General features: G+C 50.7%; 1 protein-coding gene across 1 annotated transcript; it reads left to right on the top strand.

Moving 5' to 3' along the window:
- The first annotated feature begins 402 nt into the window (after window positions 1-402).
- On the top strand, window positions 403-25,633 carry LOC149437973 (uncharacterized). The gene is made up of 4 exons (XM_089660388.1): window positions 403-713; window positions 5,535-5,664; window positions 23,705-23,775; window positions 25,089-25,633. Exons 1-4 carry the CDS (start codon window positions 416-418, stop codon window positions 25,433-25,435), a joined length of 846 nt encoding a protein of 281 aa, XP_089516514.1. The 5' UTR covers window positions 403-415; the 3' UTR covers window positions 25,436-25,633.

Raw genomic sequence — 25,633 nt, 5'->3', positions numbered from 1 at the left:
GAATCTTCCCCAGGGATAATGTCAAGAAAAGAGTTGCATCTGGCCCATGGCCTACAGTTTGGAGACCACTGATATAGAGGGAAGAGAGATCCAAATTTCTATTGCATCTTCTTTAAAAGACTACTTGATTCAACAGATAATCACTTCTTGTAGATCAATACATTTTTTTGCTAACAAAGTAACTTTCTACAAGCAAGTAGAAATACTTCAAAAGACCCCTTTTCACTTTATGATTGTGGTTGGAACTGAGAACTGTCATTCCAGAGTTAGGAATGGATTACCATCTTCCCAGATTGCTGGAATTGGGACGTATACTTTAAAAGCAAAGCCATGATGTCCTCCACAGACTTCCCATGAATGATTTTATTGACAGATATTTCTTTCTCACATCAGTTCGATCCCACAGGACTGCAGAATGAGCGACAACATCAGAAATTTCTGTCTTCGTGACGTTGAAGGAAATGAAGGTTATAAACGGGTCATCTTGCAGCTCTTCGGGTTACCGGGAAATGGGAAATCCTCCTTCATCAACTCCTGCAAATATGTCATCGATGGCGGAGAGTTTGTTGCCCATGCTCAGGCTGCAAACAACCTAGGAGGAACGATCACTAGAAGAATCCCTTTTGAGCTCACTGAGTCAATATCGATGGTGGATAATCGGGGGATGCCAACGCTGGACAGGTTCCAGACAGGAGAGATTTTTGCTCAACTTGGTAAAATTTTATGAACCTTTAAAATGACCTCAGTGATGTTATTATCAATAGTCAAAGCAATGTGCAGTAACCATACATCCCGAACTTAGAACCCGAGAGAGGGACAGACTGGTGTGAAGATGATATATGGGGGCATACAGCATTCCATAGGGGAATGGAACATGACAACAGTGGGGGAGACTCACTAAAACTGGAGCACGCAGAATCTGGTGCAGCTGTGCATAGGAGCCAATCAGCTTCTAACTTCAGCTTATTCAATTAAGCTCTGGCAATAAACCCTGCAAGCTGATTGGTTTCTATGAAGAGCTGCACCAGATTTTGCACCCTCCAGTTTTAGTAAATAACCTCCACTGTGTTGTATATTGGCGATGGCATAATGAGGGACAGTTATGTGTAGAGACTGTATACACTGCACACATATTGTATGCCACAGCCCTAGTACCCCCAATATATTCTGTAATTACTGTGCCACAGATGACAGTCTCACAGACACACATACACATAAGGAAGAATTCACCAACATTGGTGTTAGTGGTAAGAAAAACATTATGCACCATTGATCAGAGATGAGAATATACTCCATCATTGGTTTCAGAGGAAGGAAGACTTTTCCCCATAGCGGGTGTCACTAGAAGGGTGGAACAATGCAGGCACCATTATGCAGGAGGTCTCTCCACCTCATAGCACCAGCACCTGACTCCAGAATATGGAATAGAAACATCACCAGCACATCGGGTTTCTCCAATGTGGGTCCGAAGCTTTTAACATGTAATTACATAGTTACAAGAAAAGCAAACTTTTGGAGTCTCGCAGGACCCCTTCATCAAGAATGGGATGCATCACAAGCCTGATGAAAGGGTTCTGCGAGACTCTGAAACATTCCTTTTCTTGTAACTATGTAATTACACGTTAAAAGCTTCGGACCCACATTGGAGAAACCCGGTGTGCTGGTGATGTTTCTGTTGGGAATGCAACAGCATGCACTTTAATGTACTATATATAAGTATTGTATGTTAATATCACTTGACCAGTAGATGGCACTGTACACTAAGGTCACTAGTTGTGCATATGTGTAAGACTTGTTGGTTCTCTCTCTACCTTTCTCTTCTCTATCTCTCTTCAGGAAGTAACATGTCTGCCATCACTGTTATACATTGCTGAAATGTGCTCTGTATGTTTGTAACTTAAGCCACACAAGTAAAGTCAGACTTCTGCCTCATCACTACCAGTGTCTTCTCTAACACATAACCAACAGGTTATGGGCCCAGCTCCAGACACCGGAAAAAGGAAAACTACAAGCAAGTAAGTGCTGCATTTCCAATCCTACCAAATCCTGTGTGAGGAAACAAGAGCTGTATCCAATTCACTGAAAGATGGCAAGTGCTTCAGATATGAAGTTTACAATAGCAAAGCTCAACAACACCAACTACCAGCTATGGAATTTTAAGCTTGAAATGCTGTTATCCAAAGATGACTTGTGGCCGGTACTAGATACACACAGACCCAATGACAACCCGGAAGAATGGGACAGACCCAATGACAACCCGGAAGAATGGGACAGACCCAATGACAACCCGGAAGAATGGGACAGAAAAAACAGGCAAGCAAAAGCAGTCATAAGCCTGTTAGTGGAGGACGATCAACTCATTCATATAAGGAAAGAAAACACAGCTAAAGGTATGTGGACTGCATTACAAACACTGCATGAACGTGCAAACCTAAACAGTAAACTATATCTGCTGCGCAAACTGTATAAGATGAGGCTGGAAAAAGGGCAGGAAATGGGGGAATATGTAAATGCTATGCTAGAAATTGTGGACCAGCTGGGTGCAATAGGTGAAGAAATAAAAGACAATCATGTAGTAGCACTACTGCTATGCAGCCTTCCAGAATCATACAGTGCCCTTATAAATGCTCTAGAAACTAGACCGGAAACTGAACTGACGCTAGAATATGTTAAGGGAAAATTAATTGATGAATACAGCAGAAGAAAGGAAAATTTGCAGTGAAGAGAACGAGAGACCAGAGGCAGCTCTGAAGGTGCATGAAGGCATAAGACAAAGCAAAGAAACCAGGGTATGTTTTCTCTGCAAAAAGGCCGATCACCTGAAAAACAACTGTTCAATCTGGAAAGCTGAGCAGCGAAAGCGGGAGCTACCCACAAGAGAAAGAGCTAAAGCGGTCATGAAAGAAAATGAAAGTGCATCATGGAGTGGTACTTTTAAAGTGACTCAGAATAGTACCTCACACGGATGGTACATTGATTCAGGGGCAACAAGTCACATGACAAGCGACGAGACATTCTTCACAGAAATCGATTTTAGTGTAAAAGATAAAGTCTTCCTAGCAAATGGGAAAAGTATTACAGCGGAAGGTAAAGGTCAGGGATTTCTGAACTGCAAAATGCCATCAGGGGGCAAGCAGAGCATCCTTGTAAAGAATGTTCTATATGTTCCAAGCCTAGAAGGAAGCCTCCTATCAGTTAAAACCCTTGCAAGTAATGGACTCACTGTCCAGTTCAGAGGTAATGAATGCACAATTTAAAATGGAAAGCAAATCCTAGCAAGAAGAAGATTACATGAACATCTGTACAAACTCGTCACTGAAAGTGAGAAGGCCAATGCGGCAACTCATAACCCACATGACAAGTGCATCCACCCGTGGCATAGAAGACTGGGGCATCGAAACCCAGAAGCTATAAAGGACTTTGCAAAGAGAGGTCTATCAGAAGACATGAAAATATTGCCTTGCCACACACTCAGCAAGTGCACGTGTTGCATCAAAGCAAAGGCCACCCGAACCTCTCTTCCACAGACCAGTCAGAGTAAAACCATTAAACCCATGGAACTGATACACAGTGATGTGTGCGGACCAATGAAAACCATCACACCTGGCGGGAACAGATATTTACTGACTTTCATCGATGATTATTCCAGGTACACAATAACGTATCTAATGAAGCACAAAAGTGAGACATTAGAAAAACTTCAAGAGTTTGTAGCTATGACAAGCAACAAGTTTCAAAGGAAACCTGGAATAATACGCACTGACAATGGAGGGGAATATATGAATAAAGAGATGGAATCATACCTAAAGAAACAAGGTATTATACACCAAACAACCGTACCATACACTCCTGAGCAAAACGGTGTAGCAGAAAGAAAGAATCGCACTCTTGTAGAAATGACCAGATGTATGATTACGGACGCTGCCTTACCTAACAAATACTGGGGAGAAGCCATAATGACTGCAACATACCTACAAAACAGGCTCCCATCAAACGCTATTGAGAGTACACCATATGAAATGTGGAATGGATCAAAACCTAACGTAGGACACATCAGAGTGTTCGGCTGTAAAGCATATGCCCACATTCCAAGTCAGAAACGCTCCAAGTTGGAGAACAAAGCCATAGAAGGCATTCTGGTGGGCTACAGTGAGCAGAGTAAGGGATATAGAATCCTTTGCCCAAAGACCAACAAGGTCACAGTAAGCCGCAGTGTTTATTTTGATGAAAGTGAAGCACCAGATAATACAATTCTTGAGAAATATGGAGAGGATTTACACACTGAATCGGCAAGACACACTGACCTATGCGAAGCAGGACAAGAGCCAGAACAAGAAGTGGAACTTACAATCAACGAGCCAATAGAACCCACTGAACAACAAGAAATCAGAAGATCCTCTCGAATGACAGAAGGGATACCACCCCGCAGGTTATCATACGCTGCTAAAACACATCAAACACAGGAGCCAACATCCTGGGAAGACATAGAAACTTTGCTGAGAAGGGAAGCCGATCAGTGGAGAAAAGCAGCTGAAGAAGAAATAAAATCACTTCAAGAAAATAAAACTTGGTCACTAACAGAACTCCCTCCTGGTCGCAAAACCATTGGAAACAAGTGACTGTTGCACTCTCTTCAACTGAAGCGGAATACATAGCAGCAGCACATGCATGTCAAGAAGCCATTTGGATTTGTCAACTTCTACTAGACATGGGACTGAATATGTCACAACCCACACCCATCTTTGAAGACAATCAGGGATGCATAAAGCTTACACACTCTGAGAAGATTAACCCAAGAACCAATCACATTGATGTAAGATATCATCTGCTCAGAGACATGCAAGAACAAGGGGTTATCGACATCCAGTACTGCCCATCAGAGGAGATGACTGCAGACGCACTCACCAAACCTTTGCCAAGGGAACAGCATTGTTTTCTACAAAAGAGACTAAATGTCATATAATTTTGCACATACCGTTGAGAAGGGGTGTTGGGAATGCAACAGCATGTACTATAATGTACTGTATATAAGTATTGTATGTTAATATCACTTGACCAGTAGATGGCACTGTACACTACGGTCACTAGTTGTGCATATGTGTAAGACTTGTTGGTTCTCTCTCTTGCTCTCTTCTCTATCTCTCTTCAGGAAGTAACATGTCTGCCATCACAACCTGCTGAAATGTGCTCTGTATGTTTGCAACTTAAGCCACACGAGTAAAATCATGATTCTGCCTCATCACTACCAGTGTCTTCTGTAACACATAACCAAGTTTCTATTCCTTGATGTATCACGGTTCCAGCCGCTGGTCTCTGCAGCCCCCACTATACATACAGTCGTTGTACAATGCAGGAACGTGTGCGATGGGATTGTGCAACTATGACTCCGGAATATGTCCAATAACTCGGAGCAACTATCCATCTCCCAGACATCATTCTCCTTGCCTGAAAGGTGACATCTGACAGAGGAGACTGACAACGTAAACTCATTACAGTTTCTTTAAACTTTCAATACATTTTTCTATATTTTTCAGGAAATTTGCTGCCGCTAAACCAGAAGGTGGAATGGGTCAAGGACTTTAATACAAATGTGGACAGAGTAATGGCTGAATTCAATAACGAGGACAGTTTGCATGATCTAATTGTCCCGGTTCTTATACACAGGTAAGAACTAAAAATGTACTATGGGGTGTTTGTGACAGAGATAAAATGTTACTGAACCCATAACAGTTCAATCAGTCTGTAGATGCAGCAAAGCATGCTGGTTATACTCATTTTGAAACCTAAGGGGTTAATCCTCTGCACTGTGTAAAAAGGTTGTTTGATCCTGTCTTATCTGTTCCATCTCTTGTTCAAGCAACTGCCTCTTGTTACCTGATAAGACAGACTGACACATAGGCATTTTGCACATGCTCAGTTTGGTTTGTATTGCTAGAGAGGTTTTTTTTTCCTTGGGAGAGTGCTTGTGATTAGCACAGGGCCAATCAGATGAGAGTGGATAAAGTTAATGTGGGGTCCGGGTAGAGCGGATATAGTGAATGTGGGGTCCGGGTAGAGCGGATATAGTGAATGTGGGGTCCGGGGAGAGCGGATATAGTGAATGCGGGGTCCGGGGAGAGCGGATATAGTGAATGCGGGGTCTGGGGAGAGCGGATATAGTGAATGTGGGGTCCGGGTAGAGCGGATATAGTGAATGTGGAGTCCGGGGAGAGCGGATTTAGTGAATGCGGGGTCCGGGGAGAGCGGATATAGTGAATGCGGGGTCCGGGGAGAGCGGATATAGTGAATGCGGGCTCCGGGGAGAGCGGATATAGTGAATGCGGGGTCCGGGGAGAGCAGATATAGTGAATGTGGGGTCCGGGGAGAGCGGATATAGTGAATGCGGGCTCCGGGGAGAGCGGATATAGTGAATGCGGGGTCCGGGGGAGGGGATATAGTGAATGCGGGGTCCGAGGACACCAGATATAGTGAATGCGGGGTCCGAGGACACCAGATATAGTGAATGCGGGGTCCGAGGACACCAGATATAGTGAATGGAGGGTCCTGGGAGAGCGGATATAGTGAATGCAGGGTCCGGGGAGAGCGGATATAGTGAATGCGGGGTCAGGGGAGAGCGGATATAGTGAATGCGGGGTCCGGGGAGATCGGATATAGTGAATGCGGGGTCCTCGGAGAGCGGATATAGTGAATGCGGAGTCCGAGGACACCAGATATAGTGAATGCAGGGTCCGAGGACACAAGATATAGTGAATGCAGGGTCCTGGGAGAGCGGATATAGTGAATGCAGGGACCGGGAAGAGCAGATATAGTGAATGCGGGGTCCGGGGAGAGCGGATATAGTGAATGCGGGGTCCGAGGACACCAGATATAGTGAATGCAGGGTCCTGGGAGAGCGGATATAGTGAATGCAGGGACCGAGAAGAGCAGATATAGTGAATGCGGGGTCCGGGGAGAGCGGATAAAGTGAATGCGGGGTCCAGAGAAAAAGGATATAGTGAATGCAGGGTCCAAGGAGAGCGGATATAGTGAATACGGGGTCCTGGGAGAGTGGATATAGTGAATGCAGGGTCCGGGGAGAGCGGATATAGTGAATGCGGGGTCCAGAGAGAACGGATATAATGAATGCGGGGTCCGGGGAGAGCGGATATAATTAATGCGGGGTCTTGGGAGAGCGAATATGGTGAATGCGGGGTCCGAGGACACCAGATATAGTGAATGCAGGGTCCAGGGAGAGCGGATATAGTGAATGCAGGGTCCGAGGAGACCAGATATAGTGAATTCAGGGTAGGAGAGAGTGGATATAGTGAATGCAGGGTCCGGGGAGAGCGGATATAGTGAATGCAGGGTCCAGGGAGAGCGGATATAGTGAATGCGGGGTCCGGGGAGAGCGGATATAGTGAATGCAGGGTCCAGGGAGAGCGGATATAGTGAATGCAGGGTCCGGGGAGAGCGGATATAGTGAATGCAGGGTCCAGGGAGAGCGGATATAGTGAATGCGGGGTCCTGGGAGAGTGGATATAGTGAATTCAGGGTCGGAGAGAGCGGATATAGTGAATGCAGGGTCCGGGGAGAGGGGATATAGTGAATGCAGGGTCCGGGGAGAGCGGATATAGTGAATGCAGGGTCTGGGGAGAGGGGATATAGTGAATGCGGGGTCTGGGGAGAGCAGATATAGTGAATGTGGGGTCCGGAGAGAGCGGATATAGTGAATGCGGGATCCGAGGATAACGGATATAGTAAATGCGGGGCCCGGGGAGAGCGGATATAGTGAATGCGGGGTCCGAGGAGACCAGATATAGTGAATTCAGGGTCCGGAGAGAACGGATTTAGTGAATGCAGGGTCCTGGGAGAGCGGATATAGTGAATGCGGGGTCCGGGGAGAGCAGATATAGTGAATGCAGGGTCCGGGGAGAGCGGATATAGTGAATGCGGGGTCCGGGGACAGCGGATATAGTGAATGCAGGGTCCTGGGAGAGCGGATATAGTGAATGCGGGGTCCGGGGAGAGCGGATATAGTGAATGCGGAGTCCGGGGAGAGCGGATATAGTGAATGCAGGGTCCTGGGAGAGCGGATATAGTGAATGTAGGGTCCGGGGAGAGCGGATATAGTGAATGCAGGAACCTGGGAGAGCGGATATAGTGAATTCGATGTCCTGGGAGAGCGAATATAGTGAATGCAGCGTCCGAGGACACCAGATATATTGAATGCAGGGTCCGGGGAGAGCGGATACAGCGAATTCAGGGTCCAGGGAGAGCGGATATAGTGAATGCAGGGTCTGAGGACTCCAGATATAGTGAATGCGGGGTCCGGGGAGAGCAGATATAGTGAATGCAGGGTCCGGGGAGAGCGGATATAGTGAATGCGGGGTCCAGGGAGAGCGGATATAGTGAATGCGGGGTCCGGGGAGAGCGGATATAGTGAATGCGGGGTCCGGGTAGAGCGGACATAGTGAATGTGGGGTCCGGGGATAGAGGATATAGTGAATGCGGGGTCCGGGGAGAGCGGATATAGTGAATGTGGGGTCCGAGGAGAGCGGATATAGTGAATGTGAGGTCCTGGGAGAGCGGATATAGTGAATGCAGGGTCCGCGGAGAGCGGATATAGTGAATGCGGGGTCCGAGGACACCAGATATAGTGAATGCGAGGTCCGGGGAGAGCGGATATAGTGAATGCGGGGTCCGAGGACACCAGATATAGTGAATGCGGGGTCCGGGGAGAGCGGATATAGTGAATGCAGGGTCCGGGGAGAGCGGATATAGTGAATGCGGGGTCAGGGGAGAGCGGATATAGTGAATGCGGGGTCCGGGGAGATCGGATATAGTGAATGCGGGGTCCTCGGAGAGCGGATATAGTGAATGCGGAGTCCGAGGACACCAGATATAGTGAATGCAGGGTCCGAGGACACAAGATATAGTGAATGCAGGGTCCTGGGAGAGCGGATATAGTGAATGCAGGGACCGGGAAGAGCAGATATAGTGAATGCGGGGTCCGGGGAGAGCGGATATAGTGAATGCGGGGTCCGAGGACACCAGATATAGTGAATGCAGGGTCCTGGGAGAGCGGATATAGTGAATGCAGGGACCGAGAAGAGCAGATATAGTGAATGCGGGGTCCGGGGAGAGCGGATAAAGTGAATGCGGGGTCCAGAGAAAAAGGATATAGTGAATGCAGGGTCCAAGGAGAGCGGATATAGTGAATACGGGGTCCTGGGAGAGTGGATATAGTGAATGCAGGGTCCGGGGAGAGCGGATATAGTGAATGCGGGGTCCGGGGAGAGCGGATATAATTAATGCGGGGTCTTGGGAGAGCGAATATGGTGAATGCGGGGTCCGAGGACACCAGATATAGTGAATGCAGGGTCCAGGGAGAGCGGATATAGTGAATGCAGGGTAGGAGAGAGTGGATATAGTGAATGCAGGGTCCGGGGAGAGCGGATATAGTGAATGCAGGGTCCAGGGAGAGCGGATATAGTGAATGCGGGGTCCTGGGAGAGTGGATATAGTGAATTCAGGGTCGGAGAGAGCGGATATAGTGAATGCAGGGTCCGGGGAGAGGGGATATAGTGAATGCAGGGTCCGGGGAGAGCGGATATAGTGAATGCAGGGTCTGGGGAGAGGGGATATAGTGAATGCGGGGTCCGGGGAGAGCAGATATAGTGAATGTGGGGTCCGGAGAGAGCGGATATAGTGAATGCGGGATCCGAGGATAACGGATATAGTAAATGCTGGGCCCGGGGAGAGCGGATATAGTGAATGCAAGGTCCGAGGAGACCAGATATAGTGAATTCAGGGTCCGGAGAGAACGGATTTAGTGAATGCAGGGTCCTGGGAGAGCGGATATAGTGAATTCGATGTCCTGGGAGAGCGAATATAGTGAATGCGGAGTCCGGGGAGAGCGGATATAGTGAATGTAGGGTCCGGGGAGAGCGGATATAGTGAATGCAGGCACCTGGGAGAGCGGATATAGTGAATTCGATGTCCTGGGAGAGCGAATATAGTGAATGCAGCGTCCGAGGACACCAGATATATTGAATGCAGGGTCCGGGGAGAGCGGATACAGCGAATTCAGGGTCCGGGGAGAGCGGATATAGTGAATGCAGGGTCTGAGGACTCCAGATATAGTGAATGCGGGGTCCGGGGAGAGCAGATATAGTGAATGCAGGGTCTGGGGAGAGCGGATATAGTGAATGCGGGGTCCAGGGAGAGCGGATATAGTGAATGCGGGGTCCGGGGAGAGCGGATATAGTGAATGCGGGGTCCGGGTAGAGCGGACATAGTGAATGTGGGGTCCGGGGATAGAGGATATAGTGAATGCGGGGTCCGGGGAGAGCGGATATAGTGAATGTGGGGTCCGAGGAGAGCGGATATAGTGAATGTGAGGTCCTGGGAGAGCGGATATAGTGAATGCAGGGTCCGCGGAGAGCGGATATAGTGAATGCGGGGTCCGAGGACACCAGATATAGTGAATGCGAGGTCCGGGGAGAGCGGATATAGTGAATGCGGGGTCCGAGGACACCAGATATAGTGAATGCGGGGTCCGGGGAGAGCGGATATATTGAATGCGGGGTCCAGGGAGAGCAGATATAGTGAATGCAGGGTCCTGGGAGAGCAGATATAGTGAATGCGGGGTCCGGGGAGAGCGGATATAGTGAATGATGGGTCCGGGGAGAGCGGATATAGTGAATGCAGGGTCCGGGGAGAGCGGATATAGTGAATGCGGGGTCCGGGGAGAGCGAATATAGTGAATGCGGGGTCCGAGGAGAGCGGATATAGTGAATGCGGGGTCCGGGGAGAGCGGATATAGTGAATGCGGGGTCCGGGGAGAACGGATATAGTGAATGCGGGGTCCGGGGAGAGCGCATATAGTGAATGAGGGGTCCGGGGAGATCGGATATAGTGAATGCGGGGTCCTCGGAGAGCGGATATAGTGAATGCGGAGTCCGATGACACCAGATATAGTGAATGCAGGGTCATGGGAGAGTGGATATAGTGAATGTGGGGTCCAGGGAGAGCGGATATAGTGAATGCGGGCTCCGGGGAGAGCATATATAGTGAATGCGGGGTCCGAGGACACCAGATATAGTGAATGCAGGGTCCTGGGAGAGCGGATATAGTGAATGCAGGGACCGGGAAGAGCAGATATAGTGAATGCGGGGTCCGGGGAGAGCGGATAAAGAGAATGCGGGGTCCAGAGATAAAGGATATAGTGAATGCGGGGTCCGGGGAGAGCGGATATAGTGAATGCAGGGTCCGGGGAGAGTGGATATTGTGAATGCGGGGTCCGGGGAGAGCGGATTGGTGAATGCGGGGTCCGGGGAGAGCGGATTGGTGAATGCGGGGTCCGGGGAGAGCGGATATAGTGAATACGGGGTCCTGGGAGAGAGGATATAGTGAATGCAGGGTCCGGGGAGAGCGGATATAGTGAATGCGGGGTTTGGGGAGAGCGGATATAGTGAATGGGGGGTCCAGAGAGAACGGATATAATGAATGCAGGGTCCGGGGAGAGCGGATATAATTAATGCGGTGTCCTGGGAGAGCGAATATGGTGAATGCGGGGTCCGGGGAGAGCAGATATAGTGAATGCGGGGTCCAGGGAGAGCAGATATAGTGAATGCGGGGTCCGGGGAGAGCAGATATAGTGAATGCAGGGTCCAGGGAGAGCGGATATAGTGAATGCAGGGTCCGAGGACACCAGATATAGTGAATGCAGGGTCCTGGGAGAGCGGATATAGTGAATGCAGGGACCGGGAAGAGCAGATATAGTGAATTCAGGGTCCGGGGTGAGCAGATATAGTGAATGCAGGGTCCGGGGAGAGCGGATATAGTGAATGCAGGGTCCGAGGACACCAGATATAGTGAATGCAGGGTCCGGGGAGAGCGGATATAGTGAATGCGGGATCCAAGGATAACGGATATAGTGAATGCGGGATCCGAGGATAACGGATATAGTGAATGCGGGGTCCGAGGAGAGCGGATATAGTGAATGCAGGGTCCGGGGAGAGCGGATATAGTGAATTCAGGGTCCGGGGTGAGCAGATATAGTGAATGCAGGGTCCGGGGAGAGCGGATATAGTGAATGCAGGGTCCGAGGACACCAGATATAGTGAATGCAGGGTCCTGGGAGAGCGGATATAGTGAATGCAGGGACCGGGAAGAGCAGATATAGTGAATGCGGGGTCCGGGGAGAGCGGATATAGTGAATGCGGGGTCCGAGGACACCAGATATAGTGAATGCAGGGTCCTGGGAGAGCGGATATAGTGAATGCAGGGACCGAGAAGAGCAGATATAGTGAATGCGGGGTCCGGGGAGAGCGGATAAAGTGAATGCGGGGTCCAGAGAAAAAGGATATAGTGAATGCAGGGTCCAAGGAGAGCGGATATAGTGAATACGGGGTCCTGGGAGAGTGGATATAGTGAATGCAGGGTCCGGGGAGAGCGGATATAGTGAATGCGGGGTCCAGAGAGAACGGATATAATGAATGCGGGGTCCGGGGAGAGCGGATATAATTAATGCGGGGTCTTGGGAGAGCGAATATGGTGAATGCGGGGTCCGAGGACACCAGATATAGTGAATGCAGGGTCCAGGGAGAGCGGATATAGTGAATGCAGGGTCCGAGGAGACCAGATATAGTGAATTCAGGGTAGGAGAGAGTGGATATAGTGAATGCAGGGTCCGGGGAGAGCGGATATAGTGAATGCAGGGTCCAGGGAGAGCGGATATAGTGAATGCGGGGTCCGGGGAGAGCGGATATAGTGAATGCAGGGTCCAGGGAGAGCGGATATAGTGAATGCAGGGTCCGGGGAGAGCGGATATAGTGAATGCAGGGTCCAGGGAGAGCGGATATAGTGAATGCGGGGTCCTGGGAGAGTGGATATAGTGAATTCAGGGTCGGAGAGAGCGGATATAGTGAATGCAGGGTCCGGGGAGAGGGGATATAGTGAATGCAGGGTCCGGGGAGAGCGGATATAGTGAATGCAGGGTCTGGGGAGAGGGGATATAGTGAATGCGGGGTCTGGGGAGAGCAGATATAGTGAATGTGGGGTCCGGAGAGAGCGGATATAGTGAATGCGGGATCCGAGGATAACGGATATAGTAAATGCGGGGCCCGGGGAGAGCGGATATAGTGAATGCGGGGTCCGAGGAGACCAGATATAGTGAATTCAGGGTCCGGAGAGAACGGATTTAGTGAATGCAGGGTCCTGGGAGAGCGGATATAGTGAATGCGGGGTCCGGGGAGAGCAGATATAGTGAATGCAGGGTCCGGGGAGAGCGGATATAGTGAATGCGGGGTCCGGGGACAGCGGATATAGTGAATGCAGGGTCCTGGGAGAGCGGATATAGTGAATGCGGGGTCCGGGGAGAGCGGATATAGTGAATGCGGAGTCCGGGGAGAGCGGATATAGTGAATGCAGGGTCCTGGGAGAGCGGATATAGTGAATGTAGGGTCCGGGGAGAGCGGATATAGTGAATGCAGGAACCTGGGAGAGCGGATATAGTGAATTCGATGTCCTGGGAGAGCGAATATAGTGAATGCAGCGTCCGAGGACACCAGATATATTGAATGCAGGGTCCGGGGAGAGCGGATACAGCGAATTCAGGGTCCAGGGAGAGCGGATATAGTGAATGCAGGGTCTGAGGACTCCAGATATAGTGAATGCGGGGTCCGGGGAGAGCAGATATAGTGAATGCAGGGTCCGGGGAGAGCGGATATAGTGAATGCGGGGTCCAGGGAGAGCGGATATAGTGAATGCGGGGTCCGGGGAGAGCGGATATAGTGAATGCGGGGTCCGGGTAGAGCGGACATAGTGAATGTGGGGTCCGGGGATAGAGGATATAGTGAATGCGGGGTCCGGGGAGAGCGGATATAGTGAATGTGGGGTCCGAGGAGAGCGGATATAGTGAATGTGAGGTCCTGGGAGAGCGGATATAGTGAATGCAGGGTCCGCGGAGAGCGGATATAGTGAATGCGGGGTCCGAGGACACCAGATATAGTGAATGCGAGGTCCGGGGAGAGCGGATATAGTGAATGCGGGGTCCGAGGACACCAGATATAGTGAATGCGGGGTCCGGGGAGAGCGGATATAGTGAATGCAGGGTCCGGGGAGAGCGGATATAGTGAATGCGGGGTCAGGGGAGAGCGGATATAGTGAATGCGGGGTCCGGGGAGATCGGATATAGTGAATGCGGGGTCCTCGGAGAGCGGATATAGTGAATGCGGAGTCCGAGGACACCAGATATAGTGAATGCAGGGTCCGAGGACACAAGATATAGTGAATGCAGGGTCCTGGGAGAGCGGATATAGTGAATGCAGGGACCGGGAAGAGCAGATATAGTGAATGCGGGGTCCGGGGAGAGCGGATATAGTGAATGCGGGGTCCGAGGACACCAGATATAGTGAATGCAGGGTCCTGGGAGAGCGGATATAGTGAATGCAGGGACCGAGAAGAGCAGATATAGTGAATGCGGGGTCCGGGGAGAGCGGATAAAGTGAATGCGGGGTCCAGAGAAAAAGGATATAGTGAATGCAGGGTCCAAGGAGAGCGGATATAGTGAATACGGGGTCCTGGGAGAGTGGATATAGTGAATGCAGGGTCCGGGGAGAGCGGATATAGTGAATGCGGGGTCCGGGGAGAGCGGATATAATTAATGCGGGGTCTTGGGAGAGCGAATATGGTGAATGCGGGGTCCGAGGACACCAGATATAGTGAATGCAGGGTCCAGGGAGAGCGGATATAGTGAATGCAGGGTAGGAGAGAGTGGATATAGTGAATGCAGGGTCCGGGGAGAGCGGATATAGTGAATGCAGGGTCCAGGGAGAGCGGATATAGTGAATGCGGGGTCCTGGGAGAGTGGATATAGTGAATTCAGGGTCGGAGAGAGCGGATATAGTGAATGCAGGGTCCGGGGAGAGGGGATATAGTGAATGCAGGGTCCGGGGAGAGCGGATATAGTGAATGCAGGGTCTGGGGAGAGGGGATATAGTGAATGCGGGGTCCGGGGAGAGCAGATATAGTGAATGTGGGGTCCGGAGAGAGCGGATATAGTGAATGCGGGATCCGAGGATAACGGATATAGTAAATGCTGGGCCCGGGGAGAGCGGATATAGTGAATGCAAGGTCCGAGGAGACCAGATATAGTGAATTCAGGGTCCGGAGAGAACGGATTTAGTGAATGCAGGGTCCTGGGAGAGCAGATATAGTGAATGCGGAGTCCGGGGAGAGCGGATATAGTGAATGTAGGGTCCGGGGAGAGCGGATATAGTGAATGCAGGCACCTGGGAGAGCGGATATAGTGAATTCGATGTCCTGGGAGAGCGAATATAGTGAATGCAGCGTCCGAGGACACCAGATATATTGAATGCAGGGTCCGGGGAGAGCGGATACAGCGAATTCAGGGTCCGGGGAGAGCGGATATAGTGAATGCAGGGTCTGAGGACTCCAGATATAGTGAATGCGGGGTCCGGGGAGAGCAGATATAGTGAATGCAGGGTCTGGGGAGAGCGGATATAGTGAATGCGGGGTCCAGGGAGAGCGGATATAGTGAATGCGGGGTCCGGGGAGAGCGGATATAGTGAATGCGGGGTCCGGGTAGAGCGGACATAGTGAATGTGGGGTCCGGGGATAGAGGATATAGTGAATGCGGGGTCCGGGGAGAGCGGATATAGTGAATGTGGGGTCCGAGGAGAGCGGATATAGTGAATGTGAGGTCCTGGGAGAGCGGATATAGTGAATGCAGGGTCCGCGGAGAGCGGATATAGTGAATGCGGGGTCCGAGGACACCAGATATAGTGAATGCGAGGTCCGGGGAGAGCGGATATAGTGAATGCGGGGTCCGAGGACACCAGATATAGTGAATGCGGGGTCCGGGGAGAGCGGATATATTGAATGCGGGGTCCAGGGAGAGCAGATATAGTGAATGCAGGGTCCTGGGAGAGCAGATATAGTGAATGCGGGGTCCGGGGAGAGCGGATATAGTGAATGATGGGTCCGGGGAGAGCGGATATAGTGAATGCAGGGTCCGGGGAGAGCGGATATAGTGAATGCGGGGTCCGGGGAGAGCGAATATAGTGAATGCGGGGTCCGAGGAGAGCGGATATAGTGAATGCGGGGTCCGGGGAGAGCGGATATAGTGAATGCGGGGTCCGGGGAGAACGGATATAGTGAATGCGGGGTCCGGGGAGAGCGCATATAGTGAATGAGGGGTCCGGGGAGATCGGATATAGTGAATGCGGGGTCCTCGGAGAGCGGATATAGTGAATGCGGAGTCCGATGACACCAGATATAGTGAATGCAGGGTCATGGGAGAGTGGATATAGTGAATGTGGGGTCCAGGGAGAGCGGATATAGTGAATGCGGGCTCCGGGGAGAGCATATATAGTGAATGCGGGGTCCGAGGACACCAGATATAGTGAATGCAGGGTCCTGGGAGAGCGGATATAGTGAATGCAGGGACCGGGAAGAGCAGATATAGTGAATGCGGGGTCCGGGGAGAGCGGATAAAGAGAATGCGGGGTCCAGAGATAAAGGATATAGTGAATGCGGGGTCCGGGGAGAGCGGATATAGTGAATGCAGGGTCCGGGGAGAGTGGATATTGTGAATGCGGGGTCCGAGGAGAGCGGAAATAGTGAATGCGGGGTCCGGGGAGAGCGGATTGGTGAATGCGGGGTCCGGGGAGAGCGGATATAGTGAATACGGGGTCCTGGGAGAGAGGATATAGTGAATGCAGGGTCCGGGGAGAGCGGATATAGTGAATGCGGGGTTTGGGGAGAGCGGATATAGTGAATGGGGGGTCCAGAGAGAACGGATATAATGAATGCAGGGTCCGGGGAGAGCGGATATAATTAATGCGGTGTCCTGGGAGAGCGAATATGGTGAATGCGGGGTCCGGGGAGAGCAGATATAGTGAATGCGGGGTCCAGGGAGAGCAGATATAGTGAATGCGGGGTCCGGGGAGAGCAGATATAGTGAATGCAGGGTCCAGGGAGAGCGGATATAGTGAATGCAGGGTCCGAGGACACCAGATATAGTGAATGCAGGGTCCTGGGAGAGCGGATATAGTGAATGCAGGGACCGGGAAGAGCAGATATAGTGAATTCAGGGTCCGGGGTGAGCAGATATAGTGAATGCAGGGTCCGGGGAGAGCGGATATAGTGAATGCAGGGTCCGAGGACACCAGATATAGTGAATGCAGGGTCCGGGGAGAGCGGATATAGTGAATGCGGGATCCAAGGATAACGGATATAGTGAATGCGGGATCCGAGGATAACGGATATAGTGAATGCGGGGTCCGAGGAGAGCGGATATAGTGAATGCAGGGTCCGGGGAGAGCGGATATAGTGAATTCAGGGTCCGGGGTGAGCAGATATAGTGAATGCAGGGTCCGGGGAGAGCGGATATAGTGAATGCAGGGTCCGAGGACACCAGATATAGTGAATGCAGGGTCCGGGGAGAGCGGATATAGTGAATGCGGGATCCAAGGATAACGGATATAGTGAATGCGGGATCCGAGGATAACGGATATAGTGAATGCGGGGTCCGGGGAGAGCGGATATAGTGAATGCGGGGTCCGAGGAGACCAGATATAGTGAATGCAGGGTCCGGAGAGAGCAGATATAGTGAATGCAGGGTCCGGGGAGAGCAGATATAGTGAATGCGGAGTCCGGGGAGAGCGGATATCGTGAATGCAGGGTCTGGGGAGAGCGGATATAGTGAATGCAGGGTCCGGGGAGAGAGGATATAGTGAATGTGGGGTCCAGGGAGAGCGGATATAGTGAATGCGGGCTCCGGGGAGAGCATATATAGTGAATGCGGGGTCCGAGGACACCAGATATAGTGAATGCAGGGTCCTGGGAGAGCGGATATAGTGAATGCAGGGACCGTGAAGAGCAGATATAGTGAATGCGGGGTCCGGGGAGAGCGGATAAAGAGAATGCGGGGTCCAGAGATAAAGGATATAGTGAATGCGGGGTCCGGGGAGAGTGGATATTGTGAATGCGGAGTCCGAGGAGAGCGGATATAGTGAATGCGGGGTCCGGGGAGAGCGGATATAGTGAATACGGGGTCCTGGGAGAGAGGATATAGTGAATGCAGGGTCCGGGGAGAGCGGATATAGTGAATGCGGGGTTTGGGGAGAGCGGATATAGTGAATGGGGGGTCCAGAGAGAACGGATATAATGAATGCGGGGTCCGGGGAGAGCAGATATAGTGAATGCAGGGTCCAGGGAGAGCGGATATAGTGAATGCAGGGTCCGAGGATACCAGATATAGTAAATTCAGGGTCGGAGAGAGCGGATATAGTGAATGCAGGGTCCGGGGAGAGGGGATATAGTGAATGCAGGGTCCGGGGAGAGCGGATATAGTGAATTCAGGGTCCGGGGTGAGCAGATATAGTGAATGCAGGGTCCGGGGAGAGCGGATATAGTGAATGCAGGGTCCGAGGACACCAGATATAGTGAATGCAGGGTCCGGGGAGAGCGGATATAGTGAATGCGGGATCCAAGGATAACGGATATAGTGAATGCGGGATCCGAGGATAACGGATATAGTGAATGCGGGGTCCGGGGAGAGCGGATATAGTGAATGCGGGGTCCGAGGAGACCAGATATAGTGAATGCAGGGTCCGGAGAGAGCAGATATAGTGAATGCAGGGTCCGGGGAGAGCAGATATAGTGAATGCGGAGTCCGGGGAGAGCGGATATAGTGAATGCAGGGTCTGGGGAGAGCGGATATAGTGAATGCAGGGTCCGGGGAGAGAGGATATAGTGAATGCAGGGTCCTGGGAGAGCGGATATAGTCAACGCGGGGTCCAGGGAGAGCGGATATAGTGAATGCGGGGTCCGGGGAGAGCGGATATAGCGAATTCGATGTCCTGGGAGAGCGAATATAGTGAATGCAGGGTCCGAGGACACCAGATATAGTGAATGCAGGGTCCGGGGACACCAGATATATTGAATGCAGGGTCCGGGGAGAGCGGATACAGCGAATTCAGGGTCCGGGGAGAGCGGATATAGTGAATGCAGGGTCTGAGGACTCCAGATATAGTGAATGCAGGGTCCGGGGAGAGCGGATATAGTGAATGCGGGGTCCGGGGAGAGCGGATATAGTGAATGCAGGGTCTGAGGACTCCAGATATAGTGAATGCAGGGTCCGGGGAGAGCGGATATAGTGAATGCGGGGTCCGGGGAGAGCGGATATAGTGAATGCGGTGTCCGGGGAGAGCGGATATAGCGAATGTGGGGTCCGGGGAGAGCGGATATAGGGAATGCGGGGTCCGGGTAGAGCGGACATAGTGAATGTGGGGTCCGGGGAGAGAGGATATAGTGAATGCGGGGTCCGGGGAGAGCGGTTATAGTGAATGTGGGGTCCGAGGAGAGCGGATATAGTGAATGTGAGGTCCTGGGAGAGCGGATATAGTGAATGCAGGGTCCGAGGACACCAGATATAGTGAATGCAGGGTCCGGGGACACCAGATATATTGAATGCAGGGTCCGGGGAGAGCGGATACAGCGAATTCAGGGTCCGGGGAGAGCGGATATAGTGAATGCAGGGTCTGAGGACTCCAGATATAGTGAATGCAGGGTCCGGGGAGAGCGGATATAGTGAATTCAGGGTCCGGGGAGAGCGGATATAGTGAATGCGGGGTCCGGGGAGAGCGGATATAGTGAATGCGGGGTCCTGGGAGAGCGGACATAGTGAATGCGGGGTCCGGGTAGAGCGGACATAGTGAATGTGGGGTCCGGGGAGAGCAGATATAGTGAATGCGGGGTCCGGGGAGAGCGGATATAGTGAATGCGGGGTTCGGGGAGAGCGGATATAGTGAATGCGGGGTCCGGGGACAGCGGATATAGTGAATGCAGGGTCCGGGGAGAGAGGATATAGTGAATGTGGGGTCCGGGGAGACTAGATATAGTGAATGCAGGGTCCTGGGAGAGCAGATATAGTGAATGCGGGGTCCGGGGAGAGCGGATATAGTGAATGCGGAGTCCAGGGAGAGCGGATATAGTGAATGCAGGGTCCTGGGATAGCGGATATAGTGAATGCGGGGTCCGGGGAGAGCGGATATAGTGAATGCTGGGTCCGGGGAGAGCGGATATATGAATGCAGGGTCCTGGGAGAGCGGATATAGTGAATTTGATGTCCTGGGAGAGCGAATATAGTGAATGCAGGGTCCGAGGACACCAGGTATAGTGAATGCAGGGTCCGGGGAGAGCGGATACAGCAAATTCAGGGTCCGGGGAGAGCGGATATAGTGAATGCAGGGTCTGAGGACTCCAGATATAATGAATGCAGGGTCCGGGGAGAGCGGATATAGTGAATGCGGGGTTTGGGGAGAGCGGATATAGTGAATGGGGGGTCCAGAGAGAACGGATATAATGAATGCAGGGTCCGGGGAGAGCGGATATAATTAATGCGGTGTCCTGGGAGAGCGAATATGGTGAATGCGGGGTCCGGGGAGAGCAGATATAGTGAATGCAGGGTCCGAGGATACCAGATATAGTAAATTCAGGGTCGGAGAGAGCGGATATAGTGAATGCGGGGTCCGGGGAGAGGGGATATAGTGAATGCAGGGTCCGGGGAGAGCGGATATAGTGAATGCAGGGTCCGGGGAGAGCGGATATAGTGAATGCGGGATCCAAGGATAACGGATATAGTGAATGCGGGATCCGAGGATAACGGATATAGTGAATGCGGGGTCCGGGGAGAGCGGATATAGTGAATGCGGGGTCCGAGGAGACCAGATATAGTGAATGCAGGGTCCGGAGAGAGCAGATATAGTGAATGCAGGGTCCTGGGAGAGCAGATATAGTGAATGCGGGGTCTGGGGAGAGCGGATATAGTGAATGCAGGGTCCGGGGAGAGAGGATATAGTGAATGCAGGGTCCTGGGAGAGCGGATATAGTCAACGCGGGGTCCAGGGAGAGCGGATATAGTGAATGCGGGGTCCGGGGAGAGCGGATATAGCGAATGCAGGGTCCGAGGACACCAGATATAGTGAATGCAGGGTCCGGGGACACCAGATATATTGAATGCAGGGTCCGGGGAGAGCGGATACAGCGAATTCAGGGTCCGGGGAGAGCGGATATAGTGAATGCAGGGTCTGAGGACTCCAGATATAGTGAATGCAGGGTCCGGGGAGAGCGGATATAGTGAATGCGGGGTCCGGGGAGAGCGGATATAGTGAATGCAGGGTCTGAGGACTCCAGATATAGTGAATGCAGGGTCCGGGGAGAGCGGATATAATGAATGCGGGGTCCGGGGAGAGCGGATATAGTGAATGCGGGGTCCGGGGAGAGCGGATATAGTGAATGCGGGGTCCGGGGAGAGCGGATATAGGGAATGCGGGGTCCGGGTAGAGCGGACATAGTGAATGTGGGGTCCGGGGAGAGAGGATATAGTGAATGCGGGGTCCGGGGAGAGCGGTTATAGTGAATGTGGGGTCCGAGGAGAGCGGATATAGTGAATGTGAGGTCCTGGGAGAGCGGATATAGTGAATGCAGGGTCCGAGGACACCAGATATAGTGAATGCAGGGTCCGGGGACACCAGATATATTGAATGCAGGGTCCGGGGAGAGCGGATACAGCGAATTCAGGGTCCGGGGAGAGCGGATATAGTGAATGCAGGGTCTGAGGACTCCAGATATAGTGAATGCAGGGTCCGGGGAGAGCGGATATAGTGAATGCAGGGTCTGAGGACTCCAGATATAGTGAATGCAGGGTCCGGGGAGAGCGGATATAGTGAATGCGGGGTCCGGGGAGAGCGGATATAGTGAATGCGGGGTCCGGGGAGAGCGGATATAGTGAATGCGGGGTCCGGGTAGAGCGGACACAGTGAATGTGGGGTCCGGGGAGAGCAGATATAGTGAATGCGGGGTCCGGGGAGAGCGGATATAGTGAATGCGGGGTCCGGGGAGAGCGGATATAGTGAATGCGGGGTCCGGGGACAGCGGATATAGTGAATGTGGGGTCCGGGGAGAGCGGATATAGTGAATGTGGCGTCCGAGGAGAGCGGATATAGTGAATGTGAGGTCCGGGGAGAGCGGATATAGTGAATGCAAGGTCCGGGGAGAGCGGATATAGTGAATTCAGGGTCCAGGGAGAGCGGATATAGTGAATGCAGGGTCCTGGGAGAGCGGATATAGTGAATGCAGGGTCCGGGGAGAGAGGATATAGTGAATGTGGGGTCCGGGGAGACTAGATATAGTGAATGCAGGGTCCTGGGAGAGCAGATATAGTGAATGCGGGGTCCGGGGAGAGCGGATATAGTGAATGCGGAGTCCAGGGAGAGCGGATATAGTGAATGCAGGGACCTGGGATAGCGGATATAGTGAATGCGGGGTCCGGGGAGAGCGGATATAGTGAATGCTGGGTCCGGGGAGAGCGGATATATGAATGCAGGGTCCTGGGAGAGCGGATATAGTGAATTTGATGTCCTGGGAGAGCGAATATAGTGAATGCAGGGTCCGAGGACACCAGGTATAGTGAATGCAGGGTCCGGGGAGAGCGGATACAGCAAATTCAGGGTCCGGGGAGAGCGGATATAGTGAATGCAGGGTCTGAGGACTCCAGATATAATGAATGCAGGGTCCGGGGAGAGCGGATATAGTGAATTCAGGGTCCGGGGCGAGCGGATATAGTGAATGCGGGGTCCAGGGAGAGCGGATATAGTGAATGCGGGGTCCGGGGAGAGCGGATATAGTGAATGCGGGGTCTGGGGAGAGCGGATATAGTGAATGCGGGGTCCGGGGAGAGAGGATATAGTGAATGCGGGGTCCGGGGAGAGAGGATATAGTGAATGCCTTGTCCGGGGAGAGCGGATATAGTGAATGCAGGGTCCGCGGAGAGCAGATATAGTGAATGCAGGGTCCTGGGAGAGCAGATATAGTGAATGATGGGTCCGGGGAGAGCGGATATAGTGAATGATGGGTCCGGGGAGAGCGGATATAGTGAATGCAGGGTCCGGGGAGAGCGGATATAGTGAATGCAGGGTCCGGGGAGAGCGGATATAGTGAATGCGGGGTCCGGGGAGTGCTAATATAGTGAATGCGGTGTCCGAGGAGAGCGGATATAGTGAATGCGGGGTCCGGGGAGAGCGGATATATTGAATGCGGGGTCCGGGGAGAGCGGATATAGTGAATGCGGGGTCCGGGGAGAGCGGATATATTGAATGCGGGGTCCGGGGAGAGCGGATATATTGAATGCGGGGTCCAGGGAGAGCAGATATAGTGAATGTGGGGTCCTGGGAGAGCAGATATAGTGAATGCGGGGTCCTGGGAGAGCGGATTTAGTGAATGCAGGGTCCGGGGAAAGAGGATATAGTGAATGCGGGGTCCGGGGAGAGAGGATATAGTGAATGCGGGGTCCGGGGAGAGCGGATATAGTGAATGCAGGGTCCGGGGAGAGCGGATATAGTGAATGCAGGGTCCGGGGAGAGCGGATATATTGAATGCGGGGTCCGGGGAGAGCGGATATAGTGAATGCGGGGTCCGGGGAGAGCGGATATAGTGAATGCGGGGTCCGGGGAGAGCGGATATAGTGAATGCAGGGTACGGGGTTTAGTACCAGTTTAATTCAGACGTCTAACATGGCTTGCGTTCATATTAGAGGCATTTCCTGCAATGAAGTCTTTCAGTTTTTGGTGAAAAAAACATTAGCAATGAATATAGTTCACAGGTAACGGTTTTACAACAAATATTTTTCTCTCAGAGTAAATTACAATATCCAGAATGAAGTTGGGTTGTTCAGAGAACTACTGAACACTGCCCGAGAACTAACTGGTTAGTATTTGGGGTATTTTTGTCATGTGGTTGTTTTTTCCTCTCCTCTTTGTTCATGTCATGGTAGTCTCTCCTCTCTCTGTCTCCCAGACATTCCATGTGTGTTTTTGAAGGTATATGGGCTATATGAAGACTGCGTGATCGTAATGGGAATTTCTATTTTTTCAGCAAAATTTTCCCAGTGTCTTTGTCAATCTCTACTCACGTCACCATAGCTCAGTTCAAAATTTTTATACTTTCGTAAAGTATTTTAGTCTTTCCTATTCTTTACTTTTCTATTATTGAATAATCTATTCTAATGTATTCTTTTTGAATTCATTGTATTAAAAATTTGAATTTCGGAAGGCAATTATATACTTTCTTTTTTATTCTATTCTATTATTTTTCCATTCTGTTCTGTTCTGTTCTAGTCTAATATTTTCTATTCTATTATAATTGATTCTATTCTGTTCCTTTATTTTATATTCTATTTTATTCTGTTTTACTCTATTCTTTTCTATTCTTTAATTTTCTATTCTCTGTTTTTTTATTCTATTTTCATTGATTCTATTCTTTTCTATTCCTTTATTTTCTGTCCTATTTTATTCTACTCTTATTTTAAATGTGTTTTTAGATTCAAATGGAATTTTGGCCGAAATTCGTTTCATTATTTCAGATTTGTTTAAATTTTTTACTATTGTAATTTGGAATTCAGATACACCCGAAAAATGGAAAATTTATTAGTATTATTATTATTATACAGGATTTATGGCGCCAACAGTTTCCTCAGCGCTTTACAATATAACGGGAGACAATACAGCCCAAATTTGGATTCGAAACTAAGAGAACTACACATGTCTATCTCCTCTCTGTCTATATAATGACTGCCTTTCCTCTGTCTATCCCCTCCTCTCCTCTCTGTCTATATAATGACCGCCTTTCCTCTGTCTATCTCCTCTTCTCTCCTCTCTGTTTATATAATGACTGCCTTTCCTCTGTCTATCTCCTCTTCTCTCCTCTCTGTTTATATAATGACTGCCTTTCCTCTGTCTATCGCTTCCTCTCCTCCCCTCTCTGTCTATATAATGACTGCCTTTTCTCTGTATATCTCCTCTCCTCTCTGTCTGTATAATGACTGCCTTTCCTCTGTCTATCTCCTTCTCTCCTCTCTGTCCTTCAAATTATTCCTCTAGAGAAAGCCTGCAATGGTTCTGCCCCCTTTCTCTTCACTCAGACAATGGCTATCTTTCCTCCATCTCCCCTTTACCTCCTGTCCTTCAGGAACTGACTTCTGACTGGTTGTTGTACTGAAGTCCTTCTTGTTGATATTCCAGGCGTTAACCCATACATTGTCCTGACACACAAGTACAGCGGTGAATTGGAATCCATGAAGTCCATCTTTACAAACATGGGACAGTCAAAGATCTACACCATCGAAAATTACACTGCAAAGGACCAGTCGATGGTGAGAGAGAAGAATGAAGAAATCATCAAATTCCTCACTGAGGTTTTGGAAGACGTCAGATTCCGTATGGAACACATGAGAGATCCCAAAGAGGAGAGGAAAAGGCATCTGAATTTTATTATAAAATATATAAAAGAAACAAGCGACATGAAACTAGCAGAGGAATTTACAAAGAGTCAGGGGAAGCCGAAGAGATCAATATGTGTACCATTTTGAATGAATGCTTCTCAGATTGTGCAGCCCTATCTACTGTATATTACAATCCCTGTGTGCCTTATGTAGTTATCTGTGATGTAGAATATAAATGGTAGGTAAGGTCTGGGAAGGTCTACGTCAGTTATTTCTTCTTCTCACTTGGAGGACAGAAGGGACTCACTGAAGGTCCAGGTTAATAAAAAGCCTCCATAGACCATT

This window comes from Staurois parvus, unplaced genomic scaffold (genome assembly GCF_062004578.1).
Source record: "Staurois parvus isolate SC_StPar_1 unplaced genomic scaffold, SC_StPar_1.0 ptg001234l, whole genome shotgun sequence".
Classification (NCBI taxonomy): Eukaryota; Metazoa; Chordata; class Amphibia; order Anura; family Ranidae; genus Staurois; species Staurois parvus.
This window is presented reverse-complemented; position numbering and strand designations above follow the sequence as displayed.

Bases quoted from the DNA above. Each gene is read 5' to 3' on its own strand.
- LOC149437973 (XM_089660388.1), top strand. From the start codon at position 416: ATGAGCGACAACATCAGAAATTTCTGTCTTCGTGACGTTGAAGGAAAT. The intron at 714-5,534 runs GTAAAATTTTAT...TATATTTTTCAG, and splicing joins AGAGATTTTTGCTCAACTTG to GAAATTTGCTGCCGCTAAAC. The intron at 23,776-25,088 runs GTTAGTATTTGG...TTGATATTCCAG, and splicing joins CACTGCCCGAGAACTAACTG to GCGTTAACCCATACATTGTC.